Below are 20563 nucleotides of genomic sequence, written 5' to 3' on the forward strand. Positions count from 1 at the left end.
AGATGTGAATGATTCCCATTAGGTGGCATCCCCTCTGAATGATTCAAACACCGGCAAAGGCGGCCCAGACAATTCATCACACTGGCAGCACCTGCTCCAGAGGCCCAGAGGTCTCTAGCTGTAGAATAAAAACACAGGTGATGTTTCTCTTATACCCACCACCGGGTTTCCAGCTCACTCTCATCTCCCTCTTGGAACTGACTCTCCACTCCTTTTCTTCAGATTAACATTTAACTGCCATGATTAATATGCTTGTGCCAGCATTTACTCCCATCCTGACTAGTGCTATGACAGGGCATATGCAGCGCCCCAGGTAAGCTTTTTCAGAGTCAATCATCTAAGAGGCTCTAAATTATTTGGCAATTAAGCCATCACTGTGTTCCCACAGAACTCTGGCATTACAGGTTTGCTACTTGCAGAAAATCAGAAAAAATATATATATATACATACACACACACACACACTAAATGCATTCCACCCAAGCAGCACAATGACCAAACAAACTACAATGGACATTCACAGACAGACATATGCAAGCTGCTTACAGGATCCATAGGTGGCCCCGCCCTCCCTCATTCCGGCAGCGGCTGTGCTTGCTTACCTAGCCGTCTGGGCACCAGGTGAACCGGTTTAGCTCTGTTCTGCTCCTTCCACTTCTCCAGGTTGGCCAGCTCCTGCTCCGCAACTAAGCCAGGCGAGAAATATCAAATCGTCAATTATTAGACTTCTAAAAGAAAACCAGTCCCTTCAAAGCATAAGAAACAACTATTAGAAGGCAATTAACTACATGTGAGCATGAGTGAACAAGGCTTCCAGGTTAGAAACACAATATTCAGCCCTGACCCGTACAGGTCACCCTGGGCCTGGCCCTGTGGCACATTCTCACCAAGAGTCAGCACAGAGGGTTCGAATTTGAAAAACCACCTGGGCTCCTACTAAAAGAAGTATAGATTTTCCTACCATTCTGGCATTTTTAAAACTCTATATCAAGTTAATTTTTAAAGTTACCTATAGAAAATGTGTGCAAAACTAGAATATTTTCACGTCAATAAGAACTTTCCACACATAGGTAAACATATCCCCAGAAAATTCTGATGCCCATACTCGTTTTATCTTCAATGCTCCCAAGCTTACTGCGACTCTAGAGAATGAGGGCTCGGTGCCACAGGTGGAGACCCTTGCTCTGGTTTCAGGCACTCCAGACCACTGTGCAGAGTCGGCTTCCTGGGGAGCAGGGCTCATTTCCTAAATGTTCACTCTGCACGACAGCAGGGGGCGCCAGAGAGAAACTAGTTCTGTCACTCCAGCGCCTCCCCTTATCTCCTCATGAGACCTGTTTCAAATGTCCATTACTAGAAAAACAAATTCTGAAACATTTCGAAATCCAGACCACATTGAGACTTAATCTCCTATTAAGTATTTAAGTCAAAAGCTTGTAATACCGGAACTGCTGGCAGTTCCCATAGTCCCTGCATGGCTGTGATTGTCATATTCTGCACTGACCCGCTGTCCCACCCGGGGCTACATGTCCGGTGGAGACTCTTTAGAGAGCTTTTTCCCTTTTGTGCCTTTCTGTCCATCATTAGTCATGAAGTTAAATTTCCTACCAATCATCTAATAAAGGAGACCATCGAATTTCAGCATAGCCCCACAGCTGGACTTGAGCAAGCCTACAATTTCTTTGTGAACTAAATGAACTTTAGTTCTCTTCCACCTCTAAAGGATAATGCTATAACTTTAAATGGCAGCATTTATATTTACTGTACATCAATTAAACATGTTATGTACACATTAAGTACAGAGAGCACAAAAACGAGTAAGATGTGGTCCCTACCCTCAAGGAGGTTTATTGGCAATAAGTGTAAAGTTGTTCAAGCCAACAGAAATCCAGGATCTACCATCATGTCATGAGTTCTGTTACTAATGTAGAGAAAAAAACTTAGAAGTGTTAATAGTAGAATATTTTTAAAGGTATAATCAAAACTAATGTTTAAAAAAAAAAACAAAAAACCTTGATGAGATTTGGTGAGTCTATATAAATGAGAAAATAAAAATACTTCACACCAAAACAAACCAATTGTAAAAAGAGAGAAGCATTCTGAATGTTAAATGAAGGACTATACATACTTCTTTGTATCTCATTTCTCCGGTTTATATTTGGTGCTATCAAGGTATATGCACTTGTGCTAAAAGGAAGAGAAAAAAAATGCTTATTACCATGAGAAACTACCAATGCATATAAGCCACCAGATATTTTTCCTTCTATTATACTGTATTTATGATCATTACCATCAAATAGGCACTATGAAAGATAATCTTCTTAAGACCCTGATCTGTTCTCTGGGACCTCACAATCTTGATGTCAAAGTAAAACAAAGGACATGGCCAAATATGAAAATATAAAGCATTCGATGAGTGACAAGTGACTAGTTGGTGTACTGTCCTTGTAGGGCTCCACCGTTCCTCTAGGTGGTGCTTGTGAGTAAATTCCTTTAAGATTGCTTTAGATTGGCATTCTCTTCTGTGTGACCACACCGGAGTACAGGAAACATTGGTACATTTTTTGTTCCCACAGACTGATCCTAGAGGCCATTTGCAATGCAGCCACCTCCTCTTGATGATCTGAGTAACTAACTGGCTTTTAGGCTTTGTCTTTTCTAGGCCTATGTCCACTGGTCTCTTCTTCTCCTAGGGACACAGGTTGAGCATAATCAGGGGCTCGGAGAAGCAAGGAGTCATTTCAACCAGGCAGATCAGGGAAGACTTTTTAAGAAAAATATTCACCTCTGTGACACTAGGAAGCTGTTAAAATATTGTGAGCTTTTGAGGGCAGAGAGTGTGCTTGATTGATGTGTATTCCAAGCCCCTGGCACAGTGTCTGGCACAAAGACATTGGCTGCTTGATAAATGTGGGCTGAATTAAAACAAAATGATGCTACAGACCCAGCCTGTGAGTCTGTGTGGGGGTGGCTGTTTTTTGAGATGATGCATGTGATCCCACAAGAACCTGAATACTCCATTAAGCAAAAATATAGCACAGCAACAGACTGCAGCATACATGTAGGTACAGTTTTAAGAGAAATGCTGTGGATAAACACAACCAGCTTATAACTGTAGGATTTAAGAGGGGGGGAAAAAACCCCACCCAGATACTCTTGGAAGTCTCTCTCTTCTACCTGAATACACAATTTCAAAGGGCAAATTAGCAAAGATTGAACTGTAGAGGCCAAAAGCACTGATCAACAGAAGCCATTTCCTTCCTTATCTCATTATTTTTCTAGCAGCTAGCCTTCAGCCAGCTTCAAACTGGGCTTTAATTTTAGACTTGTAAATGTGAGGTGTGCAACAGCCTTTGCATGCAAATGGGGCTGCTGGATGCCCAATTACTTAATGTATATCAGCAGACGTTGCATGTGTAGCCTAGCATGCATACAACGTTATGAATACAAAATTAGGAGACTGCCACTGGAAATTAATCCCTTGTCCATTGCACATTCTTTGTACACCCTGAGAAACATTTTTCACTTCTGAATTGCCAGTACTTTTTAGGAGCTTGGAAGCTGCAATCCCGTGGGTAGTCCCTGGAAACTTGAATATGATGCAATGGTGAGCCATGCTACAGAGACTGAAAGCTGAAACATGAGATACGAGACGTAAATGCCAATCATGAAATTGCTACACAATCTTCAATGTCTGCTAACATTGTGGTATAGAGCTTCTCTCTATACCACAAATTTGACTATACTCCAGATCAGTAGTTCTCAGCCTTTATCATGCATCATAATCACCAGGAGGGCTTGTCCGCGAGCTTGAGAGTTTCTAATTCAGTAGCCTGCGATTGGGTCAAATAACTTACATTTTTAACAAGTTCCAAGATGATGCTGTTCTTGATCTAGGTACCACACTTGGAAAACCACTACTATAGAGCAATCAAGCTATCTTAGAACATTTGGGATAAAAGAAAACTTAGGTATTCATAAATCACTGGTAAAGACACAGAGGTTGAATCTCAGGCCAAAGATCACCAGGTCAATTGAGCAACAGTGATGAGACTCCAGTCTAAGACTTTTTACTTAGATCAGTTTTCTGTCTGCAGCTAACTTTTCAACTCAATGTGCAAAGCATAAAATATGACCGTCCTTTAACTTTAGTCCCTTGATAGACTTCCAAACAATGCAACCTACTTAACTGGGCACTTATTATGGATTTATTGTATTAGGGGCTTGTAGAGAGTGAGGGGAGATTCCAGAACAGGGATACTAATCACTTTAACAGAACTTACACTTTAGTTAGGAACAAGTCAAGAAACCACAAAAGCACCCCACGAGAATATCCAACCACTCAACATGAGTTCTGGATGGGGGAAAAAACAAAAATAAATAAATAAAAAATAAATTAAAAAAGAATATCCAAACAAGTCTTAAAGTGGGAATGATGTAAGTACTCAGAGATCCAAAACAGTGGAGATTCATAGACACCTCAGAAGAGTAAAAAACTGAATAGCACGAAATAAGAATAGTAAGTTGAGGCTTAAAGAATAGGATCTGAAATAGCAAAAGTGTTTCTTTGCCAGGACTTTGCCAAAAGCAGCTTCACAGAGAATTTTCCAAGTCCATGAGTCTCTCTTACGGAAATTTTGCAAAAGGTTTGGAGAGAAAAATCAATTCATTTGTAAAAGATTGTATTCTACAATATCTAATCTGGTTAAGTTTTTAAGTCCGATATCATACTAGAATCTTCCGTCTTAAGAATAGGACTTCAGTCAATCTATGGCCAATGTGTGTAGCTTACAGGTACCTAATAGAGAAACATAAAATAAAGGGAAAGAATTAGCTCTGAATTTAGAACGTTTTTACTGAAAGCATTTTAGCATAAACCCAGGCAGTGGTCCCAGTAATAAACATTTTATGTAAATTTTATGTGAATTTCTCAGCAACCTTCTTAGCAATATTTTATTGACTGAAAATGCCAAATCTGAAACATGTTATAATAGTCCCAAGAAAGCATTGCCAAGTAAATGGTAAGGAACTTAGCTTCTATTTCTATTTCTTAATATAGGAAGAAGAGCTTAAGTCAAAGGATATGCTTTTTATTTTTTAATATCATGTGTCAGAGTGTAATGCCTTAGTAGATAAAAATATTCGTCCCTTCTTTCTTAGTTTTCTCTTGACATGAATAGCAAGTATAATTTATTAATGTTTTCAGCCAATTAGTTTCTACCCACAGCAAAGGCCTTTGCTGTTTTAACTTATGTGCTATCTCTTCCAACAGCCTGACTCTCAAAGTTGCTAATCTAGACAAGCCCAACAACCAGCATTTCGCATTCTTGTCATTTCCTGATTAAGCAACATTCAAGCCACTGAAATAAATATATATATTTGAAAATGAGTCTCCTTAATTACCTCATTGAAATTTAATGAAAGATCTCAATTTGTAAGATTATTTTCACTTTCCAACAGTGCACATCCATGAGATATACTGAGGGAGAATATATGAAAGAACAGACAAGATAAAATGTTTTTCTGCACCATAAGAAACATAAAATAAAAAGATATTCAAGAAATGTTTGGCCAAGCGCGGTGGCTCATGCCTGTAATCTCAGCACTTTGGGAAGCTGAGGCGGGTGGATCACTTGAGGTCAGGAGTTCAAGACCAGCCTGGCCAACATGGTAAAACCCTGTCTCTACTAAAAATACAAAAATTAGCCGGGTGTGATAGCACACGCCTGTAATCCCAGCTACTCGGGATGCTGAAGCAGGAGAATCGCTTGATCCCAGGGGGCAGAGGTTGCAGTGAGCTGCGATCATGCCACTGCACTCCAGCCTGGCCGATAACAGCGAAACTCTGTCCCAAAAAAAAAAGAAAAAGAAAAGAAATGTTTTCCTGGCCGGGCGCGGTGGCTCACGCCTGTAATCCCAGCACTTTGGGAGGCCAGGGCGGGCAGATCACGAGGTGAGGAGATTGAGACCATCCTGGCTAACACAGTGAAACCTCGTCTCTACTAAAAATACAAAAAAATTAGCCGGGCATGGTGGTGGGCGCCTGTAGTTCCAGCTACTTGGGAGGCTGAGGCAGGAGAATGGCGTGAACCAGGGAGGCGGAGCTTGCAGTGAGCCGAGATTGCGCCACTGCACTCCCGCCTGGGCGACAGAGCGAGACTCCGTCTCAAAAAAAAAAAAAAAAAAGTTTTCTTTGCGAGGTCTCTCAAGTTACACAACTGCATCTTGTGTGTACATTCTTGCACAATTTTTATAACTTTTTATCAATAAGTACTCTGAAAAAATGTTATGTTGAAGTTATCAAAAATATCTTGGCTGGCTAAAAGTATTACATAACAATATCCCCTGGTGTGTACAAACTGCACCAGATGTAATTTAAATTTCTAATTAGGAGCAACACTGGTTTGACTGAAAAAGAAATGCAGTTAAGAGCAAAAGTTCGGAAAGAGAAAATTAAGTGAAAAACATAATTTCAAGCAGAATAGTAGACATGTAAAGTCTACAGTCCTGCAAAAAGTTGAAGTTTTCATAGTTCAAGAAAATCTTATCCTTGGGTATATATAAATTGAAAAAAAAAGACTTAGAGATAATCAAAGGCATTTGGATACTTATCTTTCTAGATAAGACATTCCATATTGGTTTTTGTTACATGACCTTCAATGTAAGAATCTGAAACTTACTGTTTTCAGTCAACATTGAGTCAAAACTTTTGAGGCATTTAGGTTTCCAAAAGTTTGTTCATACATAGATCAAATTCCCAAGAATAATAGAAAATGACAAGACCAGGCTGAGCGAATTACCCTTGACCCCTACGCCTATATTATACCACCCCTGATCAAGTATTCCACATCTCCAGTGTGGAAACATTTATGAATTGTCTTTGGCCTCAGAAACTACAGAGGCTAAGATACTGTCTGCACACCCAAGAAGCTGATGTGTAATTGATTAGTTCTTTCATCAGTACAACTCATTGCCTCTGTTAGATGGCTGAATGCAGACACAGTGGGTAAAGACAGATAAATAAGCAGGAAATCATCGGGGCCTTTGTTTATAGGATGTCTTTAAGAAAATGAGAGGCATACACACCCAGGATCCCCATGGCTTACTGAGATATTGTAAATTCATGCAAACTAGAAAAAAAGTGCTGCTTCTTTCAGGTGGAGGTAATCCCACACTAAGATACATGGTTTGGTATGTATCTCAGCCACAAATCACACCTTAACTGGGCAAGTGTGTGTAGTCACCAATCTGCACAACCATACAGAATGGACCTGAGATGATGTATTTCTTCACTTAAACACACACACACACATAAGTAAAAGCCACACAAAAAAAACTTAGCAAGAAGGAGTCACACTAAAGATATAAAGAGTGTATATGAAGTACAATATTGTAGAGACTCACCATCTTTAAGAGGCCAAAAACCAATGATGGGACCATCGTTGAGATGGAGACCAACTGGTAGGTATACTTACAAAATGTCTTGTAACTACTTCCTCAGTAAAAATAACTGTAAGAAATTCATATTTTCAGAACATAGAGATGTCAGGTCTGGGATTTGATTGGATTCCACTTACAAGCTAATAAGTTAGCCTGTTACTGTTTCACAGACACTGGCAGAAGACATGAAATTCCTGGATCAGAGACAAAGACTTTATTGCTGATGGCACAGTAGGCAGCATGAGCACCAGCTTATTTACATCTATTCTCTCTGGCCTCCAGTCTTATGATGGGAGCAACAGGATGGATGCTGCACACATGGTGTATTTGCATTGCAGCTGATAAAATCCTTCAGGAATACACCATTTTTACAGCAGATAGTAAGTGAGCCTGGTCTTTGTCCTGGGAGAACAAACCTTATCTCTCAAGGTTCCCAGCTAAATAAATAACTCTAAGAAATAGGTTAAAGAGTGGTCTTGGCACATCCAACAAAACATAAGTGTACCCGAGGCCCTAGGGGGACTCTCTTTTCCAGCAAGAGAATATTTAGTATTAACATTCCTATTAAGAATGGCTTAATGATAAAGAAATTGATATTGGCAGAAAAACCACTTACTTATGAAATGTGCTATATATTTTCTCTTCCCATTATTATTATTAATAGACTTAGAACGGATTATGTTTATGTCTCAAGCCTTACTCAAGGTTATCTATAACTTAAAGGAAAAAACCAGAAATGCAAGACATAGTGATGTACTCCAAAATCTGTACATAGAACACTTAGAAATGAAATTCATGTTTTCTTTCTGATTTTGAAAGAAACACACTTGTAAAAGAAAATTCAGAAAACTATTTTAAAAACATTTAAAAGTCACACATAATCCCACCTCTCAACCACCACAATTACAATTTTATTTGGGTGAATTTACTTTTCATCTATGCTCTATACATATTATTACACAGTTGCAAACATATTTTAAGTACAGCTGTACATCCTGCTTTCATTTATAAGTGGTTTTCCTAATTTGATTATATATATAACATGCTTAATTCTCAATGGCTATGTAGTATTTCATGATATTGGTGCATCATATAACCACTCAACTATTGCAACTGTTTCAATTATTCACTATTATAAATAATCCTACAGGATGTACAAAGCATAATGCTTTCAGCAGAACATTATCCAGAAGAAAACGCTAACAGTCCTCTGAAATCAATACTCTGAACAGGAATGTGGGCTACATTTAAACTTTTCTTCCTTAGATATCCTATTTACATTTCAAAAATCTGAGACAACATAATCATATGATTAATTTCCACTCTTATGTGTGACATCCTTTATTCTTTAACCAAAAGAGATGTAGGCCCTACCCAACATTCACTCTCACTTCCTCCTTGCTAATAGCACTTCTATATTATTCAGACAGAGAATGTGCCCAATTAAAAGACTACAGCCACCAACCTTCTGTATAGTTAGGTAAAATTATGTGATTAAGTTTGAGAAATTGAGATATAAGTGGAAGTCATGGAGAGAGATTTCTAGAAAGCCTCCTTTAAATGGTGGTAGACAAATAGAAAAAGCTGTTTTGTTACTTTCCTTCTTCCTGGAAGGTTGATGTGGTAGCTGGTGCTCAAGCAACCATCTTAGTCAATGAGGCAACCTGAATATGGAAGACATGATCAGGAATGGCAGAGCAGAAAGTCAGAAGCAGTCTGGTGCTCTGTGACCATGAAAACACCACATCAGTGGTAATCTGTTGCTGTACTGCCCAACTTCAAACTCTAATTCTGTTATTTCCTATCTGTACAACTTTGAGCAAATTATTCAGTTTTTCTATTTTTTCACCTGTAAAATCGGGATAACTATCCACTTCATAGGATATAAAGTGCTGTGAACCCCGAATATCTGAGGCAGGCCTCAGTTAATTTATAAAGTTTAAAGGCCTGGTGTGGTGGCTCATGCCTGTAATCCCAGCACTTTGGGAGGCCGTGGCAGGCAGATCACGAGGTCAGGAGATCAAGACCATCCTGGCTAACACGGTGAAACCCCATCACTACTAAAAATACAAAAAAAAAATTAGCCGGGCGTGGTCGCGGGCACCTGTAGTCCCAGCTACTTGGGAGGCTGAGGCAGGAGAATGGCGTGAACCCGGGAGGCGGAGCTTGCAGTGAGCCAAGATCACACCACTGCACTCCAGCCTGGGCCACAGAGCGAGACTCCATCTCAAAAAAAAAAAGAAAGTTTATTTTGCCAAGGTTGAGGACGCACCCATGACACAGCTTCAAGAGGCCCTGATGACATGTGCTCTAGGTGGTCAGAGTACAGTTTGGTTTTAGACATTTTAGGAAGACATGAGACATCAAACAACATATGTAAGATGAACATTGGTTTAGCCCAGAAAGGCAGGACAACTGGAAGCAAAGGTGGGACAACGCATAGCGGGGAGGGGGCTTCCAGGTCATAATAAATAAGAGACAAACAGTTGCATTCTTTTGAGTTTCTGATTAGCCTTTCCAAAGAAGGCAATCAGATATGCATTTATCTCAGTGAGCAGAGGGCTGACTTTGAATAGAATGCAAGGCAGGTTTGCCCTGAGCAGTTCCCAGCTTGACTTTTCCCTTTTGCTTGGTGATTTGGGGACCCCAGGATTTCTTTTCATTTCACAGTTCTGAGAACAATGCCAGAAAATAACAAATATTCCATTATAGTTTTCCATTATTTGTATTAGATCATCCCTAGACTACCTACCTTCAGACTTATTTTATGGGAGAGAAATAAACAAAGCCATAGGTACTTACTTAAGATAACTAAGGGGACATCTATTGCATTGTATGTAATTATAATAACTATATATAACATATATGACATCTATTTTATATGTAACAACTTAGCCCTGAATCACTAGGACATCTCCTTTCTTCATGCTGTGACTGATTCCCTTTGCTGCATCTTCTTTCATAAATATATATCATTAAGTTTTTTCTAATTATTTCTTTATATCCCTGTTTCTGGCTCTTCCTTTTAACAACTGTATCCTGGTTCCTGATTCTTTCCTTTGAATAATAAGGACCACTGCATGAAACAAAGTAGTATTTATAAATAATACATCTTAAAAATTAGTACATATTTTTTCTCCTGTAAATGGTAGCATGATTCTGAGCCCAGGCTTTTTTCGTTAAATTATGTATTAACGTATAACGTACCTACAGAAAACGGCACAAATTTTAAGCATACAGCTTCATAAGAAAAGTTCTTTTACATTCTCCAGGTTCCAAAAAAGAAAAGGAAAAAAATAACAACAGGCACAATGAGCTGTAGAATATCACCTAAAATTGTATTTCCCCCAATGTTTTAAGAAATTTTAAGCCGGTGGGGCACAGTGGCTTATGCCTGTAATCCCAGCACTTTGGGAGACCAAGGCGGGTGGATCACGAGGTCAGGAGATGGAGACCATCCTGGCTAACACGGTGAAGCCCCGTCTCTACTAAAAATACAAAAAAAAATTAGCTGGGCGTGGTGGCGGGTGCCTGTAGTCCCAGCTACTCAGGAGGCTGAGGCAGGAGAATGGCGTGAACCCGGAAGGCGGCGGAGCTTGCAGTGAGCCGATATCGCGCCGCTGGACTCCAGCCTGGGCGACAGAGCGAGACTCCGTCTCAAAAAAAAAAAAAAAGAAAAGAAAATTTAAGCCTAACAAGCAAAGTTATATATTATTAAAATGAATATCCATATACTGTTTACTTATATTGACCAATTGTTAATGTTTTCCCACATTTGCTTTTTCTCTTTTAACCATATGAAAATAAGCTGCAGGGTCATAACACATCATCCCTAAATATTTTAGCATGTATCTCCTAAAAACAAAAACAGTCTCCTACTTAAATATAATACCATTATCACACCAAGAAATTTAACATTAATATTGCCTAATAGTCTATATTCAAATTTCCAAATTGTTTCCATTTTAATATTCTTCCCTACCTTTACCTCATTCTAGATCCAATTATAGATTACACATTTCTATGGTTTGACATGTGTTTGTAGACTCCTATGAGCTCAGACAATTTCCTTGACTTTTTTTTTCTTTCTTTCATGACTGACATATTTGAAGAGTTCAGGTAACTTTTCTTATAGAATACTTCACAATCTGGATGTAAGGAAAAGATTATTTCCTCATGATTCGATTAGGTTAAACATTTTTAGAAAGAATACTAGATAGGACATGTTATCCAAGATGCCACTGTGAGAACAAAGGTTGTTTCCTTGTGCAACTAAATAATAAGCCAAAGTGAAAAACAAGATCCGTCTATATGATGGAGTGTAATCACAGTTTAAAACAAAGATTAGAAAAAGAGTATCTGTCACCTTCTATTGGCAATAGAAATCAAAGGGCATTGTATTAGTCCATTCTCATGCTGCTAATAAAGACATACTTGAGACTGGGTGATTTATAAAGAAAAAGAGGTTTAATGGACTCACAGTTCCACATGGCTGGGGAGGCCTCACAATCATGGTGGAAGGCAAAGGAGGAGCAAAGGCACATCTTACATGGTGGCAGGCAAGAGAGCACGTGCAGAGGAACTGCCCTTTATAAAACCATCAGATCTCATGAAACTTACTTTCGAGAACAGCACAGGAAAAAACAGCCCCCATAATTCAATTACCTCCCATGGGTCCCTCCCACAATACATGGTGATTATGGGAGCTACAATTCAAGATGAGATTTGGGTGGGGACACAGAAAAACCATATTAGGCATCATGGCCCTAGGTTTTCCACTTGGAATAAAGAGTCAAAGAGTGCAATCTGTACTTTAGAGATTTCTTTACACTAAACTCTTTGAAGTGTTTATTTCTAAGGGTCAGAATTGCAGGGGACTTTCACATTCTGTATTATTTTTGAAATGTTTGAGTTTTTATAACAAGCAGATATGACTTTACTTTTATAATCAGAGAAACATATTCTGAAGATTTTTAATAGAGAAATATTTAATATAAAGATTTCTTATAGCAGGGGCTCAGCTTTTCTTACAAGATTAGGTAGCATAGGTTTCTGCTTTCACTAGTACCATAGTAAAACAAACAATGGGCAATACTAGCCCTTGAGTTTTAATGATGGTAAACATCTTCAGTTTTTCTACAGGACTTTAATGGATTTTCTTTTAAGTCTTCATATTTGCAGGGGGTGGAGGACAAGGAATTACAAACATTACAGAACAAAGGAACCATCATCAGCCGATTCTCTGATATAGAATAGACCCTTCAAATGCAGTCATCTCCCTTTGATTATTTTCTTTCCTCTTAAGCTTTTGTTTCAGATTCAAATACATTCTGAATAGATGCAATTAACCTTAATATGTATAACCTTACAGCACTCTACTGACTTTGAAGTAAGTAACCTTACTGTGTAATTGAACTAAGTTTCTTTTTTTCTCATTTCTGCTATGGTTCTACTGATTATTGTTGGTAATATGTGTTTTCAAGCTTTCATCATCCTGTTGATTTATTGTTTCACCGTTCCAGCTGCCAAAGACTTTTTAGCAATTCCCATTCATTTTTGGTGATATTGTATTTGAACAAAAATGATTGCTTCCCAAGGCTTGGCAGACCACAAATGCATACCATACTGAGGAATGGAATCCAGTGCAGAAAAGTTGGAAATTCCTTCTAAACAGGACCATAATTTCTACCGTCCTGCACAAACAGGAATGTAAATTTGATCTAATCAAACCAAAATGTTTTTTTTCTTTTCATCCACTCTGTCTCTTCTGTCATGCATGGAACTGTGCTTTTCAAACTGTAGGAGATAACCCTCTAATGGGTTATGAAATCAATTCAGTGGATTTATTTTTAATGCACAAGAATAGAAACTGTCAGAGTACATCACATATAATAAAGGTGAAAATTGTTTTGTGAAATTTTTTCAGTTATATATACCCTAATATATACTCAGTCAGGTACTAGGTCATGATGTCAAATGAATTGCTCACTGTAGGCTATGATCAGAAGTCTGAAAAAAAAAATCACTGTAAGTTACTATGTTGTTGAGGTTGCACAGTGAGAGTGAGATAACTGCTCTAATGTCAGAGGTGTTTGAACCGAGAGATTCCATCTTGAATAGGGGCTGGGTAAAATAAGGCTAAAACCTGCTGGGCTGCATTCCCAGTTAAGGCATTCTAAGTCACAGGATGAGATAGGAGGTTGGCACAAGATACAGGTCCTAAAGACCTTGCTGATAAGACAGTTTTCAGTAAAGAAGCCAGCTAAAACCCACCAAAACCAAGATGGCAATGAGCGTGACCTCTGGTTTTCCTCAATGCTACACTCCCACTAGCACCATGACAGTTTACAAATGCCATGGCAACATCAGGAAGTTACCCCAGATGGTCTAAAGAGGGGAAGCATGAATAACCCACCCCTTGTTTAGCATAAAATTAAGAAATAACCATAAAAATGGGCAACCAGCAAGCCTTGGGGCTGCTCTGCCTATGGAGTAGTCACTCTTTATTCCTTTACTTTCTTAATAAACTTGCTTTCACTTTGCTCTATAGACTTGCCCTGAATTATTTCTTGTGTGACATCCAAGAACCTTCTCTTGGGGTCTGGATCAGGACCCCTTGCCAGTAACACTAACACAAGGCTACCAAGCTCACCTGTCATTTGTGAAAAGCAGCAGAACAAAGCAGAAACCAGAGAAACTTTTCTCCTGCAAAGTACTTCTCTATTCAAATCATTTTAAAGCTATGATGGGGTTCACGACATGTTATCCCAAAATATGGCACCTTGGTATTTGAGAAAACAGCAAAAGGAGGAAGGTCTCTCTGACCTTCGCCCATCTTTTTCCCCTGAAGCAAGCCATAAAAAATTTCTCTGACCTTCCTCTAAGGTAGGTCATAATATCCTCATTTCAGAGGGATCCTCCCTCCTCCCTAAACCCATAGGAAAGAAATGGAGACATAGAGACACAAAGAATTTGAACAAACAGAACTTGCTAAGCTTCCCCAGTTTATGTCATTAGACCATACTCCTTTTTGACCAATCATACTTCTATACACTATCCACTCTTCATCAAACCTAAGCATAAAAAGACACAGTTTTCCCTGGTTCTTTGAATCTTCATTTTTGGATGCTCCTATGTCCTATAAAACTTATGTTAAATGAATGGGTATGCTTTTCTTTTGTTAATCTGTCTTTTTTTATAGGGATATCAGCCATGAACCTAGGGATAGGTAAGGAAAGAAATCTTCCCCTCTCTGCAACTGTAAATGTCACATTACTGCTTTGATATTACCACTCTCTTTAGCCTATAGAACTTCTCTTTTCTTAATGTCAATATAAAACAATGATAGGGCTGGGCGCAGTGGCTCATGCCTATAATCTCAGCACTTTGGGAGGCCAAGGCAGGTGGATCACGAGGTCAGCAGTTCAAGACCAGCCTGGCCAACATGGTGAAACCACGTCTCTACTAAAAATACAAAAATTAGCCAGGCATGGTGGTGGGCGCCTGTAATCCCAGCTACTCGGGAGGCTGAGGCAGGGGAATCGCTTGAAGCCAGGAGGCGGAGTTTGCAGTGAGCTGAGACCATGCCATTGTACTCCAGCCTGGGCAACAGAGCGAGACTCCATCTCAAAAAAAAAACAAAAAAAAAACAATGATAAGACCTTAGCTAGCTGTATTATCAATCCTTCATCTATCCTCCATCTATACATAATATTCAAGATCCAAAATTTGGTAGATAGACATAGGTTTGAATACTGGTTCTGTCACTCAAAAAGCCATAAGATCTTGGAAAATCATTTTATTTTCAAGACTCAGTTTCCTCATCTTTAAGGTAGCAAATGGCTTATCATGAAGAGAATATTCAATAATGTACCTGACATACTTAACACAAGGTCTAGCACATGGCTAATCATGGAAAACACATGGGCTACTAATTGTTATTTTGGTTTTAGTCTCTCAGGGGTACCCAGTTTAATTATTCCAGATCATAACTAATTTACTTTATGCTACAACAGGATTCCAATGCTTCATTACGCTTCTCATTTCAAAAATAAGTCAAATAGTATTAGTATTAGTATCTGATAATCATAGAGACATCTACCTAGCTCATTGAGACATGTCATTAGGAAGAGTTAAATACTATCTGTTGCTTTATAAATTTTCTGCATGCTAGAGATTGACTTAAATAATCCCCTAATGAATAACCATCTATATTGAGCCATCAAGATTACTCATTACAATCAATCACAGATACTCTTTTCCAATGTACTATTATTTCATAACATTAAAAGGAACTCCAGCATTATCCAATTCTCCATCTCCAGGGAAGAATACTAGACTGATGCATTCAGACCACTTAGCATCTATAAGCAGAATTTTATTCTCATAATCATATAGAGAAGGAAATTGAAAATTTGAACATTGCAGTGAGGAAGAAACAGTGAAAACAGTTCTAATATGCTCTAATAAGTTTGTTAAAACTTGTACTTCATTTCAGAATATTTTATGTGGCTTATTCAGATGCAAATAATGTGAGTCAAAATGACTTAAGTTCTGTCTCAGACATAAGAAACCATACTTCAGGATTTCAGAAAATAGACACTAAATAGTGATATTTATAAAAATTTAACACTATAACTTAGTGACTTTATTATTGTATATCCCACCTTGTATTCCATCTTATAATTACAAAATACTTTACAAAATTTAACAATGCTTTTTAAGGAGAAAAGAGAAAAATCAGGATTGGCCATGATGACCTGCTCTTACCAAACCATGATTTATTCTCCTTTTATCTCCCTTGAGAGTTTGGGGATGAAGAGAAGGATTACAAAGATTATTTCCTTCCCTCAAGCATAACAAACTGGTGGGACGCATTGAGGTTGGATCAAGGAAATTAGGAAATGTTTTTCTGGGCCCTGAAGGAGGAAATGAGAAAAAGAATGGGTTTCCCCAATCTGCATAGAGAGCATGCCAACAACAGACATAAATAAGATGTCTAAGTGTTGAGGTTGCAGTAGGGTGTTTTAGAGACTGTATTAGTTTGAGTCCTTCAGAAGCTGACACCAAGCTGGGGTTAGACAAGCAAGAGATGGATAAGGGGGAATGCTTGTGAAGGATGAAAGGGGGAGCAGGGGTAGGCAAGGAAAGCTTTGAGAACAAGACTGGGTCTGATTACTATTGCCAAAACCTAAATAAAAGACAGTGAGAGAGGCCCTCCCAAAGAAAATTATATTTATTCTGGATTGAGCATTGCAATGGGAATACAGTGGGTATATTCAAGAAGGCAAAGGAAGACAAGGGTTTTTTAAGGAAAAGTGAGGAGAGGAGGGTGATACAAGTTGTTTGAGACAAATATCCTTGGCTACAAGAATCAACAAGGGTAGAATCAGTCCAAGGCTGGACAGACAGTTGCTAGGCAGATGTCCTTGCAGAAGTATTTTTTGTGTAAGGTTGTAGCTTTTGTGCAAAGTTGTAGTTTTTGCAGAGCCTTTTGTGAGAGTTCTTGTTATCAGGCATATGTGCATGAGAATCTTCCCTTCATGGCCCCAGCTCCACGTGTTTGACACAAGTGACCTCATTTTGAGTCTGACAACTTTCATTCTATGAAAGGACCGAAGGAAAGAGGATTGAGTAGCAAGATCCTCAGTGTTATACAGTTCTGAGAAAATCTTGGACATGAATATGGGGAGTCTTCCAGCAAAAGTTGCCTAATAGAGGAGTCGTACATGGGCCAGGAATAGGCTAGCACTAAAACCATCCCAAGAAAATTGTATAAAATTGAGCAAGAGAAAAACAAAACAATAAAATCCAACCGGGCTTGCAGCAGCAATCATTAAGCCAGCTTGCCCTTTGGTCCACTTCCTTGTAGCTGGTTGTTGCTCGCTAGCCCAGCTTTGAGCTGTCCAATGGACAACCCCAGATTTTCTAGCCCCTCACCCTCCATGAATCCCCTTAAAAACCCTTGCCCAGAACCCATGGAAGAAACAAATTTGAGGCTTGAGAATTCCTCCTGTTTCCTCACTGAGAATGTTGCGATGATTAAACTCTTTCTCTGCTGCAAGTGCCATTGTCAGTGTACGGGTCTGTTGCTGCACAGAAGGCGTATAAGCCTGGCAGTCCTGCAACAGCACTGGCACCCTGGAATGCTCAGCCATTGCCTGGGATGGGTGCAGCACAAGCCAGCACTCACAGGCAAGGTGTAATGGATCCAAAAGGGTGGCAGCTGTGGCCGTCAGCTGACTATGCTCCCCACTGTAAGTTCCTCTGAAGACAATCTGAATAACAAGTTTCTCTGGCTGTCCAGAGGCCATTTAAACTCCTGTGATATAATAAAAAATAAATACTAAGCCATGGTCCCTGGTTCCTGGGACAGAGCTCCCAAAACCCTTGGGATTCCCAGAGTGCTAAGTGTCTTTTTTATGCTAATGACTGTTGGTGAGGTCCCTAGACAGCTAGCTTAAGAACTGAGACTGGTAGCTAGAAAAACCAGCTATGCGATTGGGGGGTTAAAACTTTCAGCCCCTGGCCGGGAGCAGTGGCTCACGCCTGTAATCCCAGTACTTTGAGAGGTCGAGGTGGGTGGATCACAAGGTCAGGAGTTCGAGACCAGCCTGGCCAATATGGTGAAACCTCGTTTCTACTAAAAATACAAAAAAGTTAGCCAGGCATGGTGGCACATGCCTGTAATCCCAGCTACTTGGGAGGCTGAGGCAGGAGAATTGCTTGAATCCGGGAGGCAGAGGTTGCAGTGAACTGAGACCGCGCCACTGCACTACAGCCTGGGTGACACAGCGAGATTCCATCTCAAAAAAAAAAAAAAAACTTTCAGCCCCATCTCAATTTCTGGGGAGAGGCGGGGGCTGGAGATTTAATCACCAATGGCCACTGATTTAATCAATTATGCCTAGGTAATAAAGCCTCAATAAAAGTTCTTGAACTATAAGGTTTGGGGGTCTTCCAGGTTGGCGAACACATCAAAGTATCTACCTAGAGTATGGAAACTCTTCACACCCCACCACCTACCCCTTCATCTCCCAAAAGATGCCTTACGCATCTCTTCCACTTGACTGAGTTGTATCCTTTATGATAAACCTGTAATCATAAATATAGTAATTTCTGCGAGTTTTGTGAGTCACTCTAATGAATTATCAAAACTGGGGAAGGGGAGATGCATGGGAACCCCCAACTTTGTAGTCTGGTGGGTAGACATACAGGTAGCCTGGAGATTCCATTTGCAGCTAGTGTCTGAAGTCTGAAGTGGGGGGCAGTTTTGTGGGACTGAGCCCTTAATTTGTGGGGTCCACACTAACTCTGAGTAGTTAGTGTTAGAATTGAACTGTAGGACACCTAGTTGGGGTCACAGTTAGTTGGTGTTAGAATGACATATTTGATGTCAGGAAAAAAAAAAAACCACACAACTCCTAATGATCCTGTAGACCAAAGCTCAAACGTCACCTCTAAGGAAAGATCTTCCTGCTCCCAAGACCAGCTCAGACCCCAGCTTTCCTTGCAAGCTTGTCCAGCCCAGGGCCCACAAGTTGCATGTAGCCCAGGTGGCTCAGGATGGCTTTGAATGTGGCCCAACACAAAGTCATAAACTTTCTTAAAACATTGAGGTTTTTTTGCGATTTTTTTTTTTTAAGCTCATCCACTATGATTGGTGTTAGTGTATTTTGTGTGGGGCCAAGACGATTCTTCTTCCCATGTGGCCCCAGGAAGCCAAAAGATTGGATACCCCTGCTTTAAAGTATACATATTTATTCACATATTAATAAATGTCTGTCCCATCAATTAGACAGTAAGCTTCATAAGGGCTTATTTTGTGTTGAATAGTTATTTGTTCCTAGTTTTTAATTAGTTCTTTTAAGCTAGAGATCCTCTCATTCCATGGTGGTTATGAGGATTAAAAGAGTTAGTATACATAGTGTGCATTTACATACTAGGTACTACGTAAGTGCTATTATTATTATTGCTCATGTTGAAGTCTCTACGATACTAATACGAAGTAGGCCACAAAAATGTTAAGATGAACATAATTTACATACAAATTCAGCTCAAGTTAACTGTAAAATAAAATTCCATATTATAGGTTCATTTTCAAAATATCTTTTTATTTTCTTCAAACAGCATCAAGCTAAAGGACCAGGTATGGTTAGACAAGTACATGAATGTGAATTCAACCCTATATTACCAGCATAGGCAAGACCCCATTTCCCAGAGTTGGATAAAACTAGGTAAATGCATGTCTTTGTCTTATATTTATCTAGAGGTGATATAAATAATGTAAAATATTTACAAACAAGCAGAATATTAAAAGGAAGGATAAAGGTTTACTTTGGATTAGAAGTTTGTGTAAGCTTTTTTCTCTTTTAATTTGTGTAGACAGCTTTGATATTTAAGGACAAGACAAAAATCACCAAGTAAAAATAATTGGGAAAGCCAGTATGAATTAGTAAATACTTATAATAACTTAAATCCAAATTCCATCAAGAACTCAATCTTGGCCGGGCACGGTGGCTCACGCCTGTAATCCCAGCACTTTGGGAGGCCAAGGCAGGCAGATCACAAGGTCAGGAGTTTGAGACCGGCCTGGCCAATGTGGCGAAACCCCGTCTCTACTAAAAATACGAAAATTAGCCAGGCATGGTGGCATGTGCCTGTGGTACCAGCTGCTCAGGAGGCTGAGGCAGAGGAGTCGCTTGAACACGGGAGGCAGAGGTTGTGGTGAGCTGAGATTGCGCTGTTGCACTCCAGCCTGGGCGACAGAGCGAGACTCTGTCTCAAAAAAAAAAAAAAAGAACTCAATCTTGTCTGAGAGTCTATCAGAGGTAGTCAGAATAATTTAATATATTGATAGCCACAGATTTTTACTAGTATACTTTCTTTCTATGCAAATAGGTGGTTTATTTATTTATTTATTTGAGACAGGGTCTCACTCTGTTGCCCAGGCTGGAGTACAGTGGTACAATCACAGCTCACTGTAGTCTTGGAGCTCCTGAGCTCAAGCTATCCTCCTGCCTCAGCCTCTTGAGTAGCTGGGACACAGGTATGTGCCACCGTGCCCAGATAATTTAAATTTTTTTTTTTTTTTGGAGAGACAAGGGACGCCCTATGTTACTCCT

At 39.4% G+C, this 20563-nt stretch overlaps 1 protein-coding gene across 3 annotated transcripts in view; it reads right to left on the reverse strand.

Annotated features, from left to right (window-relative positions):
- EPSTI1 (epithelial stromal interaction 1) overlaps positions 1-20563 on the reverse strand; it is a 103750-nt gene that overhangs the window by 79763 nt on the left and 3424 nt on the right. For 2 of the 3 annotated variants that reach the window (XM_003805932.6, XM_063595930.1), the window contains exons 2-3: positions 2128-2186; positions 602-685 (exon numbers count right to left, since the gene is read on the reverse strand). In XM_003805932.6, the coding sequence (XP_003805980.1) occupies positions 602-685; positions 2128-2186 (143 nt within the window). The remainder of the gene's footprint in view (positions 1-601; positions 686-2127; positions 2187-20563) is intronic. The other variant, XM_024927452.4, reaches the window with a different exon arrangement.

This window comes from Pan paniscus, chromosome 14, assembly GCF_029289425.2.
Source record: "Pan paniscus chromosome 14, NHGRI_mPanPan1-v2.0_pri, whole genome shotgun sequence".
NCBI classification, from domain to species: Eukaryota; Metazoa; Chordata; class Mammalia; order Primates; family Hominidae; genus Pan; species Pan paniscus.